The sequence below is a fragment of the Lathyrus oleraceus genome, chromosome 2, assembly GCF_024323335.1.
Source record: "Lathyrus oleraceus cultivar Zhongwan6 chromosome 2, CAAS_Psat_ZW6_1.0, whole genome shotgun sequence".
Lineage (NCBI taxonomy): Eukaryota > Viridiplantae > Streptophyta > Magnoliopsida > Fabales > Fabaceae > Lathyrus > Lathyrus oleraceus.
In genome coordinates, this window is record NC_066580.1 from 207,086,248 (window position 1) to 207,098,528 (window position 12,281).

Below are 12,281 nucleotides of genomic sequence, written 5' to 3' on the forward strand. Positions count from 1 at the left end.
GACCATAAATATAATTTTATGTGCCATAAAACCTGTCATTTGGAATTTAAGATTTTCAATACCTAGGAGGTTGTTATGACAAAGAGGATAACCGTGCGATCAGAGATTCCTAGTATTTGGGAGGTTTGTGTAATTTCATGTTTTGTAAAATTAACATCTTATATATGTATTATAATAAAATATTTATCTTGACGATTGGAGATGCTCAATATCTGAAAGATTGCTTTGATGAATAAGTTGTCTTGCAATTGGAGATTCCTAATACATGAATAGTTATAAATATATATTTTATATTTTATAAAAGGTCATAATAAATTAAAATTATTATAGGAGTGATCATAAGAGTTCTCACATTTAGATAGATAGATGATTTAAAGAAAAAAAATACTACTACTATTTTTTATTATATTTGTCAACCGTAATTGTTATTCTTTAATTCTCTAGTTTACTTATTACATACAAACAATCAATTGCACTCAGACCTATTAGATCAATAAACCAAAAAATAAAGAAAAAAAATCAAACAAATATTAAGACTTAATTATATATAGTTCGGCTTAGAGACCGATATAAGGAAAAGAAAAATTTTCCTTCATCAACCATTTTTATTCATGCTTTCAAATACATTTTCATGTTTATTTAAAAACAAATTTTCTTAAAATGATATTCTATCATAACATTTATTTTGAAGAACTTTGGATGAAATAACTCCAAACAAATATTTTCTTACAGACCAAATCTCATTGTCATAGATCTATAACTCTTAAAAATAAATTAAAAATTAAAAGCTCACCCCACACAAAAATAGCCTACAGTCTAAATAGAGAACAAGAGGAGGGGCATGAAGTTAGCTCACAAGCACCATCACCAAGAAGAGAAGAGAAGAGGGGGTCAACTTTGGTTCTAACCCACTAAATTATCATGCTCCTTTTTCTTTCTTTCTTCTTTTCACTTTCTATTCATTTCTTTACCAACCAAAATGTATAAACAATACAATCAATACCTATCATGAATTCATGATGAAGAACCTGTTTAAGATTTTTAAGGACAATTTTATGATGAAAGTACATGTTTAGGATTTTCAAAGACATTTATGTCTCGTGCCAAGAACCGATTATTAACTTAGTACAAATACAATTTTATTATATAATACAGAGAATTTAATTCAAATTATTCAAAGACATATTACAATGATGATATTAATCTCCAGAACACTTTGCAGTAGAACAAACTTGATAGATACAATACACATTTAGAGAAGTCCCTCAATTATCAACATTGTCAAAACGAGATAACAACTCAGATGCCTTTCCTAATACAACTGTATGCAACTAATGTGAAGCTTCTGTAAACGAACTCAAGGAGCTTATCAATGACTCGTATACCTGTATTCCCTTCATGTACACAGTATCTCGTAGATGCTGCATGTTCAAGCCAAGTGAGTCAAAAAAAAATATATATATATACTAAAGTAAAAGAGTTCATGAATAATGGAATAGAAATTAAACAAAATAACAATTAGAAAAGTTGTTTAACCTCATTGTGGTCATGAAGCAAGATGGGAGTATTTCTCATTGGGGAAAAACCAAGTACAGGAATCCCTTTCTGTCGAAGATATCGAGCATCTGTTGTGGATGGAAGAATTTCAGGCGTTGAAAGTTTTTCTCCAACTGAGGTTATAGCCTGCTTGAAAACTAACCACCATGGATTGGAATCATTAGTTGCAGTTAATAAAGGACGCCCCAAATAGTCTCTGATGGGTCCTTTCTCTGTGATCTGTCAAGAAATAAATGGTAAAGAAACTGGTTTTAACAACAGAGCCACAGTTTCATTAATATCTTTTTTGTTTCTTACTTTATATACAATCCTAAAATAAATTATTGATAAAAAAAATGTTCTGTCATGGTAGTAGACCGTTTGATGAAGAATAAAGTCTAACCGTACAAGTGTACAAGAATAAGCTATCACAAGTTTTTATACATTGTATATAAGATTTTCATTAAAAGAGAAAAGGGGGGGTTCTAAGACTCCGAAGTTACAACTTTCCGAAAGAAAGAAATCCAACAGGCTATCAACCATCAATTAAAATGATTGATCTAATTGTTAAAAATCACATGTTCAAAGAGATGAAGAATTATCTCATAAGAAAAATAAGCTTCAGACTTTAGGAGAAAGAAAAACTCCTTAGATTTTATATTAATTAGAGATAGATGAAAATGATTACACCTTGCTCTTTATAGAGTTTAGGATAAGACTAACAAACTAACGAAAATCCTAACAAACTAACTAATTACGATACTACTACTACACTAGTTTTTCTACTACGGTTTTCAACAGTAAGCCATGTCATAAGTGTAGAGAGGATAATGGAGTTAGCCCAATGCAGACATCAAGGGGGTGGCAGTGGTCAGAAAAGCATGGTCGGTGGTGATTACCGTGACAGAAATTTTCATTCAGTGTCAAAACGCAACAATGGTGCCCCGAAAACGGTCTATGGCAGAGGTCAAAAAGCAACAGAGCTCAGTAATTGATGGAAAGCATGGGAGAAAACAAGTAAGCAGTGAGTTGAAAGTTGAAGCCAAGAACAAGAACAAGAACAAATATCTTTTCAGATCATATTACGATGACAAAGTTTTAACCTGATTGGTTTACGCTATCATGTTTTAATCTGATTGATTTTATTCTACAAAAAATCTGAGAGTGACTATCGTTGTTGGATTTAATGCTTGAGTTTCCCTTCATTCGTGAGGTCGGTCTCTACAAATTTCCTTTAACATTATTTCTATTTGCTTCCAAATATTTCCGTTTGTTTCCTTTGTAACTATTTTCTCCTTTAATTGGACTCTTTTTTTTTTTCCAAATCAGCACAAATATAGCATAAGGAGTGCAATGGATGATCAAAAGTTTTCCTAAAACCAAGCTGCTAACCAGCACAAGATCCAAGCCAAAAAAAACAATAGGCAATACCCACATTACAAAACCAAACCAACAATACAAGACACACAAAATTCAAGACATACCCAACCCGATACAAGAAAAAACATCAAAAAAAACTCAGGATAATACGAAAGTACTACTAACCCAATTATTCCTCTCATGAAGACGTGCAAAATAGGAGCCAAGCATCGAAGGCAAGGCAAGTTAAATGCATGCTTTGAACACTGTCACAGACCATGGTAGTGAAAAGAACTCATACAAATGACATGGATTTTGAGGATCCTCCAAATAAAAAAGAACTTTGTCATCATAACAAAGGGCTAGATGGTTCAGGTGCAGAGGAGGTATTGTTCCCCCACTTCCTAACTCAGAAACTTGCCACACATCTTAGAGGACCGATACACATTTACAGAAAATGCCATGCCACTCCTAAACCGCAGAAAAATCAAGACAGCAGTCGCTCCAAGCTTGACAGACTGCAACACCGCACACCAGAACCAAAAAAACAGGGAAAACGTCTTGCAATTACCATTAAAACGATTGAGGTCCAGCAACCTGGCCGTGCATCTCAGTAAATCTATTAGACCAGAAAATCTGTGAATTCACCCGTAAACACTTTCCAAAGTAAAGCATGTACAAAACCCACACAAAACAATAAAACCCCATCGTTCCTCCAAAACAGCCCTGAACACCCAGAAACCACAGAGACTGCCGCAGACCAGCCTAAAACAAACTGAGAAAACTACCAAAAATTACCTAATTAAATTGCCAAAGAGTCTATCAATACTCCGTCCTAAAGATACACCTTGTCCTCAAGGTGAAATAAAGCAGATGAAAAAATGTATCCTCCCGGATCAGAAGTGATCTGATACCAGTTGATAGAAACCAACTGACATAGAAGTGCTGGTCTAATAGGGAAAATCCCTTGAAATACAGAATAGTACCGCAGAACTTCGAGGGTCTGAACCCAGTTGATAGAAACCAACTGAAATAAAACACAGTAGAAAAAATGTATCCTCCCGGATCAGAAGTGCTGTACCGCAGAACTTCGAGGGTCTGCACCTCCCTAATGCCAAAATGGCCCCTTTTCTTATCCAATTCCCACATGATCAACTCTCCAATGTCTTCCCTTATTTATTCTAGACCTAAACACTGAATTAATAATATAATAATTACCCACTAACTCTCATACTCATTCACAACACAACACCTTTTCTGTTCTTCAATTAAATCTAGACCCATACCCACAAAACCTTTTCTAATAAAAGTAAAAACTAAAGAAGCTTTTACCTTATTTCAAATCGACGGAATACCTCCAACTTGCTCAAGACTTTTATCACTACTGACTTTCCCCTTTAAAAGAAATCCATACTAAGCACCCCATGGAAAGTAATATTTTACTCACTTCACCTTGCATTTTATTCCTACGCCTCTGCTTACCACCTTAAGGGCCGTAACAACATTCGCACAAGGGAATTTTCTTTCGAATAAGGTTTGGCATTGACGTTGACCATAGAGCTGCTTTTTTTCAAGGCACCTGTTATAAAAAACACCTTGGGTTGGGCTCCACACTGTTGGTGTTGTTACCAGCCTCACCTAATAAAGATGCCAACCTCCTCTTCTTGGCCCACAGCGCCCACAATCTGAATAAGAGAGAGAGATCCTGCAGCAAAGGCAGAAGCATGTTGTTTCCAAGCCCGGCATGACCGGCCCACCTCCCTTATCAGACTGATAAGCACGCTGAACCCACCGTCTCTTGCTTGACAATTAAAACCCGCACGTTATGCCACATGACCGATCCAATGATGTTGTAACTTGCAACTGCACGATCCGTCAACTCACAGACCTTCACCACTGGCCCGCCTGTTAAAATTAACCTTTTGGCAACATGTTACTCATTTTAATAGGTTGCTGGAATTCTTGACCGCTCTCAAACGCCTTTCTTGAGTAGCCCTTGGCTCACCTCCTGAACTACGATAAATTTGTCATCAGCTTGTATGTTCCCCGCCAAACATCATTGAACCTCTAGGGCAAGTCTGCCTCATCCCTAACATTTTTTAACTTAAAAAAAATCTCCTCCCTGTTTTATCAACTTTCTTGGAATAAAGACCTCTCCTACTCTACCAAATTTGACGAAAATATGCCATAACTCGAGCTTTAGCCTCCTCCAGAAAGTTAGTGAAAAAGAAAGAGGTTGAAGAGTTTCTAGATTCCTGATAAAGTTGTTTTGTGCGTGACCTTCCACCACCTTTGTCGTCCCTAGCCCCCCTACCACTCCTCCTCTCTCATCACTCTTTTGGTAAGAGTAAGATGATTATGTTTTTTTTTGTACTCTCATCTCCAATTGAAAATCCCATTTTGGTTGGAGTTGCAACTGTCCGTTTTTGTTTATTCAACCAATAAAATGACATGTAAAAATCAAATGTGAATCCTTCAAGATTGTCATCCCCTGACAGAAGACAAAAATCTTTTCCGATTTCTGCGAGGCAAAAAGAATATGGAAGGAAGGAGGTGAATAAAATCTATATTTATTCATCTCAATGATTATGCTCAACAGGAGGCTGGATGGTGAATTGGAGAGCAAAGATAAGATTATTTTGGATCTGTAGCAGAAGAGCCATAAAGGGTGGACGGCGGTGAAAAACACGACAATTCCACATTGATTCCTGGAGCAAGCTGGATCTCTGCCTGTGGACAACCTACTGATCTTGCAATTCCACAAAAGACTTAACCTGCCTTTTACTAAAAAGATATGATTATAATGGGTGTGTAGCAGAAGAGTTTATTGTCATCTAGTCTCAATGATGGAGGGAAATGCAAAGTGGGTAATACCCAAACAGCAGAGGGGAAGACGTGCTGGGTTGACAGGGGCGATGAGACAGCAACTAAAGGATTTGGGTGGAGGGAGTCAAATACTGAGAAACATGAAAAGGAGAAAAAATTGAAGTAGAATATCTATAAATTATATTCAGAGGAACTACAATGCGAAGAAAAAAAAAGTAATCCAATTAATATAAATTAGTGTATGGTCTATTATCCTTTGTTTATAACTTGCTAATGTTAAATCTCTTTAGGATTCACATTTGTTGCAAAGGCGGGCCTTATAACCAAGTGATGAAAACCAACTTGCTAGCTCTCATAGAATTCAACTTGTTCCTCTATAAATTGTTAATAAAGCAATATATGCTCTAATTCTGTTCATGTGAGGAATTGGTAATTCTATGAAAGCTTTTTCTAGCAACGGAAATTGTGGAATTTGAATCACAAGTAGATCACCAATCAATAGCATAGATGTTGTTGCATGCTTAAGCTTTAAACTGCATTAATAGCATAATACTCCGTCCATTCCCTATTATAAGCAAATTTTTACTTTTTAAATTGATTGAATAATTGATGTATCTAGTCTATATATAGTCCAAATACATTGTTTATTCAATGAAACCTAGAACGTCCAAATTTGCTTATAAAAGAGAATGGAGGGAGTAGCATTTATCTGAGACAAATATTATTACACTTCTCACATGATATTCCAACTTCCAACATCTCTCCACCACAGCCTCCAAAAATCCCTCTCAATTTCATCTCCCGGTGCCTTCCATAGTTCTAAAGAAGTACAACGTCTCTACACTGTTTTATAAACCAAATATTCATTCAATATTTATTATTTGATTTACTATTAACTATATATTTGTTTGATTGATGAACCAAGGTGCTGCTGGGAATTGAAAGGGGGTGACAGCCATGATAAGGAGCAGTGAAATACAAGAACAGAAGTGTTGACGCTTTGCAGGGATATAAATGGAATGAAAAAAAATGAGGTTTCCCTTCCTCATGGACTCATTTTCTTCACCGTTCTGTGAAAAGAATGGAAAGGAGCAGTACAGCATTTTTGCTTCCACTCTCTTATAACTTACCAACCGTTTCTCCCTTTTCTAGGTCTCTCTTTCCTATTTCTCTCATGACAAAGTGTAAGTCTTCCAATTTCCACAATCTATACTGACTAGACTAGATCTACCTATGGAAACTTCCTTACTTTACAAAAACAAAATCATTCTGCAATAAAATCCAAAAGAAAAATTAGATTTTCACAAGAGATTTCACCTCAAATGACACATTTCTAACAGAGGGTGCCCATTCAGCAGCAATTCGCCTCTTCATTTCCTCAGGGTCAGTCGTAGGTGTCAACCTAAGATCAAAACCAGCCTCCGCCTCCGAAGGTTGCACATTCATCGCAAATCCCTTCATAAACATCATTTAGCAACATCAACACAAATCAACAACCATCTTCCCAAATAACAAATGAATTTAATTTATCTACACCTTACACGTGCATCCAATATAACAAAGCGGCATCATAGTGATCTCATACAAGCATACAACCAAATTGCAAGAAAATAAAAATATGAGGCATTGCAAATGCAACACTCACATCTTGAGTGGGAACTCCTGCTTTGAGATAAACCGGATTAACAGAAACAACTTCAGAATTGAGAGCCTTCCCAGCCTTAACAACGTCAAACTGACTCTCCCTATACTTAGACACAACTTCAACACTCTTCATCAAATTCTCCATAGCACTATTATCATACAACTTAGAACCATGTCCAGGTTGTCCCTTAGCCTTAATCTTCAAATTCCACGGAATCCTATCAGCATAGAAAACCCTAAACTCATCCCCAACAGAAGCCTGTCCTTCGTCAAGCGCAAACCCAACGTTAAGCGCTTGAAATTCCTCAGACTCAACGAATTTGGCAGCTCCACCAAAGCCACCGACCTCCTCATCGGGGACAAGGGAGATGTGAATGGAACGAACAGGAACGAAGCCGTTACTGCGGAGATTGCGGATTGCCTCGAGATACTGCATGGCTATGCATTTATCATCCTGTGCGCCACGGGCGAAGATGTTGCCGTCGGAGGTGCGGATGGCGGAGAAGGGAGGATGTGTCCATTTGGAGGATTCGGCGGGGACAGAGTCGAGATGAGAGTTGAGCAAGATGGAGGGGAGGGAAGAGTGGGAGCCAGGCCATGTTAGAAGGAGGAGAGGCTTGCCTGGGGAGAATTCTAGGGTTTTGTGGAGGATTCCTCCGATGGAGTCTGCTTGGGAGATGAGGTATGAGATGGCGGAGGAGTAGTCTGGGTTTGGGTGTGCTGTGTTGATTTGGAGGTAGCGTTGGAAGCGGGTGATTGGGTTGTCATTTTCTTCTTCGTGGGTTGCGGAGAGGAGAGATGATGAAAGGAGGAGAGTGAAGTATATGAGTGAGAGAAGACACTGTGAGGTTGCTCTTGCCATCATTATTGTTGTTGGGGATAGACACTGGAGTCGGGGGCTCACACAGTCTAAGTAAAGACTTAAATAAAGACTAGATAGATAATTTTATCGAGGAAACTGAAAATGAAATCTTTGTTTATAGTCGTATAGAAAGATGTCACCACCAAGAGAGTGAAGAGACGCGATCAATATCAAACATCTAATCAAATATAATCTAACTAATAGACATCACAAAGTTTACGATTCTTTGATCATGATTAATTAATTTAATTTCAAGGATAATTTAGACTAATTGCATTTTATTTGATTTATAGAAGTTAATAGTCCCATTGAGAAGTCAATTTACATTTTTTTATGTGAACCATTCATTTTCTCTTTGCTCAATATATTAAAAAGGAACTCAAGAGGCAAGACTCAGACTCCTTAAATCATTTTTGTCACTACATTCCATGCATTTCACCTATGCAAAAGAAGAACAACCGGTAGAAGAATCGTTTCATTCAACTTTCAAGCATTTCATGTATTACTACTTTGTCTTCCTTTCATATGCAATCATACAATGCGTTATTCTTCGTAAATATTATGAACTTTTCGGCATATTTCGTATGGGTAGCATTATGTTTCGTCTTGTTTTCATTTGTAGTTTGTATATGTCAAATAACCCTTATGTATCATATTTATGTTGACTGTTTGATTACCTCAACTTTGATGACGGTAACTGAAATGTATTTTCATGGTGTTCTAAGTGGTACATTTGTTCTAGCATTTGTTGCTCATTTTGACTGTTTGATTTATGTAGTATTTGTTGTTCGTTTTGAATATGATTGTATTTTAATCTTGCTTGAAAAATTATTACCATTGTATTTGTAATGGGATAATTATTAAAAGTGTTCTACTTTTGTTGTTGTTGCAGCTTAACACAAACCCCTAATGGCACATCCAATTGAAGATATTAGGGATATCAATGACTCAAATGATTTATGGAAGATTGCTGTAAGGATTAGAGATTTGTGGTCTGCCGCGAACATGTCTAACAAAGAGCACATATAAATGGTTTTAGTTGATGGAAAGGTGTACGTTTAATCTCACTTTACTTTTGCTATTTGTATTTGATTTCATCCATAGCAGTATGCTTTTGTTTCTGATGTAATGAATTTAACTGATTTTGTAGTGTGATATAATTCAAGTTATTATACCACGACATTTGATTCAGAAGCATAAATCTACAATTATTGTAGGACACACTTACATCATGCAGAACTTCAAGGTTGCTAAAAATGATTTCTCATTCAAAGCAACCACTCAAAAATTCAAGTTGATTTTTCATGGTGCAACATCTGCAAAGGCTACAAATTTGCCCGACATTCCTCTGAACCATTTTAAATTGACAAGTTTGGCTGACATGCTTGCTGAAAAATTTCAACCTAAATTCTTAGTTGGTAGTCTAACCGTTAATATTTGTTGTTTTGTATCTGTAATCATTTAATTTGGTTTTATTTCTTTAATGGTTTGATTTATTGTTAGATGTTATTGGAGGAGCTCATGAAGTCACTAAGACTCAATTGAATGGTATAAATAACAAAAACAAAGTTATTTGTAACCATTATAGATACGAGGCATTCCTACATAATTCTAAATAGTCTTTAATATTGCATTGTGTTTGTATTATATCTCAGTTTGATTTTTTAACTTATGTCATTTATGCTATGTTGTTTTACTGCGGTATGTTTGTGGTTCATTGCACTATATGTGGTGACCTTGCATCATAGTTTTCCAATTTCTACAATAATAAGGATGACAATGATCATGTTATTATGTTTTTGCAGAATTTAAGGATCAAGTCAGTTGAAGGTATTCATTTTGGCTAATTGTAAAACACTTATATAAATAGTTTAATTTTTCTTATTTCTAATATATCTCGGCTACACTATGTTATTGTACAAATATGTAGGAAGTTTTCCATTGAATATTTTGAATGCATGGAATGGGACAACATTAACAATCAATGACAATAACATTAAGGAGATTAAGAAGTTCAAAGAAGGGTAGTTGTTATATACGTGTGTTATGATATGTGATATAGTAGTTGTTTGTTCTCTTTAATTTTCTTTGACATTCATGTTATTCTTTTAAAAATTCAGAATCAAGGAAAATATTCATTTATTATCAGTGTCTACTATGCAAGTCGATGTAACTCAAAACTCTAAATACTCTTACCTTGATAAATTTATATGGAAAGCACGGGTTTTAAGTGTTTCTGACATCGCCAAACTGCAATATGTACGTGTATGATGGTTCAATATGTTAATATTGTAATTTATATATTTAATTTCAAATCTATTGTATTTTAACTCCAACGTCTCACCATTTATACTAAATCATGAAAATTAGGAGATAACTTGTGTCACTGTTGCCAAATTGAAGAAATTTGAAGTTGGTCAAACCGGGTGGTATTATGATGGTTGTGGTCAATGTACGAAAAATGTTTCACTCAGAGATGGGAAGTTAAGGTGTTACAAAAAAAATATGAGACTGATGAACCTATTCCAAGGTATTTTATTTGTTTATGGTTTTATATTTTTCATATTATTCTGGATTATGCAATATCTTAACTATGACTTCATACTTATTGTTGAAATAGATGCAAACTTGAGGTCCATGTTGTTGATGGCAAACACATGGACAAATTTGTCTTTTGGGATAGTGATTGTGTAAAACTTTTTGGAAAATTTGCGCTTGAGCTAAAGACTGAATTGATTGAGTTACTTATTTATCTTTATACTCAGCATGTCATTTATATTTGTAATGATTATAATGATTTATGAAATTTTAGGCTGATGAAGACAATCCCCTGGAATTTCCATATCCATTAGATGCAATGTTGAATAGAGAGTTGGCAATAAGAGTCGTCTTTCAACCAAAGTATGGTCGGTTGTCTGTTGTTGACTTCAGAGATAATGAAGATTATATTAAGAAATTAAGGGATCAATTCAAATGTGAAGAGGTACTCTTATAGCAAATACTTACTTATATGGTTATATACTTTTTTAGAGATTGATCCATTATTTTACTTTTTTTCAGCAGACATCCAAACTATAAATCGTTGAGTCATTCACTCATGATGAACTTCTAATTGATTATGTAATGATATAACTTTATCATTCATCATTGTCATTGTACCAGTTCTATTCATGTTTATTATGTTTTTTTAATCTCATTTTTCTTTTTTAAATTTATATACAAGAATTTATGTCAACCTCTGCTGATTATGATCCTGCTGATGAAAATTTGGGACTCACTCCTTCAAAAAGGTTTGCAACCGATTTGCTAGATGATAGGGAGAATGTTTAGATGTCGTCCACAAAGTTGGTTAAATATGTTAAAAAGGAGAAATAACTTTATATTTTCATGTTGGATATCTAATATGTTATTTATGTTATGTTGTATTTTTAACTTAAGTTGCCTATCTAATATTGGTTGTGTCAACCATAATAGTTTTTACAATATCATCTTTTGCCTTTAGAAACGGATAGATTGAGATATGATTTGATATATCTCAACATACATTTGATTTTTAAGTTGAAAAACAATGTTTATTTAAGTTTTGTCATTGAATGCTAAATTACGTTATTTTGAATGAATTGTGATTATGCATTTTCTTATTATTTTTTTTCAATTTGTCCAAATGCTATATAAACATATCCATAATATGGAAAGATAATTATTTAAAGAGAACAATCTGTCCAAATGTAATATAAACATATGTAAAGTTGCAGTTTATCTTGAATATCATAAGGAAGTTAATTCGTATCTAATATGTAAAGTTTAAAGTTAATTCGAAAACACATACTCATTTAGAATCATTTTTTCATATTTGAAGAATATCATATATGAAATTGCAATTTGTCACGTAGCATTATAGATATAAAATTAACATATAATCACTACTTTATCACAACTGTATTTTTTCTACTTCTATTATCTATGAGATTTTGCCTTTATATTTAATCTTCGGTTGATATCAACCTAAACTAATGTACTTTTTAAGAATGTTCCTTTGAATGATTAGTGTATA

General features: G+C 34.6%; 2 protein-coding genes across 2 annotated transcripts; one reads left to right on the plus strand and one right to left on the minus strand.

Annotated features, from left to right (window-relative positions):
* Positions 1–1,122: 1,122 nt before the first annotated feature.
* Positions 1,123–8,417, minus strand: LOC127118910 (uncharacterized). Its single transcript, XM_051049147.1, has 4 exons — positions 7,367–8,417; positions 7,039–7,176; positions 1,537–1,776; positions 1,123–1,421 (listed from the first exon to the last, which is right to left on the minus strand). The coding sequence occupies exons 1-4, from the start codon at positions 8,228–8,230 to the stop codon at positions 1,332–1,334; spliced, it is 1,332 nt and encodes a 443-aa protein (XP_050905104.1). The 5' UTR covers positions 8,231–8,417; the 3' UTR covers positions 1,123–1,331.
* A 719-nt stretch (positions 8,418–9,136) lies between these two features.
* LOC127122619 (uncharacterized) lies at positions 9,137–11,222 on the plus strand. The gene is made up of 10 exons (XM_051052925.1): positions 9,137–9,199; positions 9,378–9,645; positions 9,731–9,795; positions 9,883–9,939; positions 10,033–10,057; positions 10,158–10,251; positions 10,348–10,486; positions 10,702–10,757; positions 10,848–10,917; positions 11,040–11,222. Exons 1-10 carry the CDS (start codon positions 9,137–9,139, stop codon positions 11,220–11,222), a joined length of 1,020 nt encoding a protein of 339 aa, XP_050908882.1.
* Positions 11,223–12,281: the final 1,059 nt, after the last annotated feature.

Bases quoted from the DNA above. Each gene is read 5' to 3' on its own strand.
- LOC127118910 (XM_051049147.1), bottom strand. From the start codon at position 8,230: ATGATGGCAAGAGCAACCTCACAGTGTCTTCTCTCACTCATATACTTC. The intron at 7,177-7,366 runs GTGAGTGTTGCA...ATGTTTATGAAG, and splicing joins CAGGAGTTCCCACTCAAGAT to GGATTTGCGATGAATGTGCA. The intron at 1,777-7,038 runs GTGAAATCTCTT...ATTTCTTGACAG, and splicing joins TTAGAAATGTGTCATTTGAG to ATCACAGAGAAAGGACCCAT.
- LOC127122619 (XM_051052925.1), top strand. From the start codon at position 9,137: ATGGCACATCCAATTGAAGATATTAGGGATATCAATGACTCAAATGAT. The intron at 10,252-10,347 runs GTAGTTGTTATA...TTAAAAATTCAG, and splicing joins ATTAAGAAGTTCAAAGAAGG to AATCAAGGAAAATATTCATT. The intron at 10,758-10,847 runs GTATTTTATTTG...TTGTTGAAATAG, and splicing joins ACTGATGAACCTATTCCAAG to ATGCAAACTTGAGGTCCATG.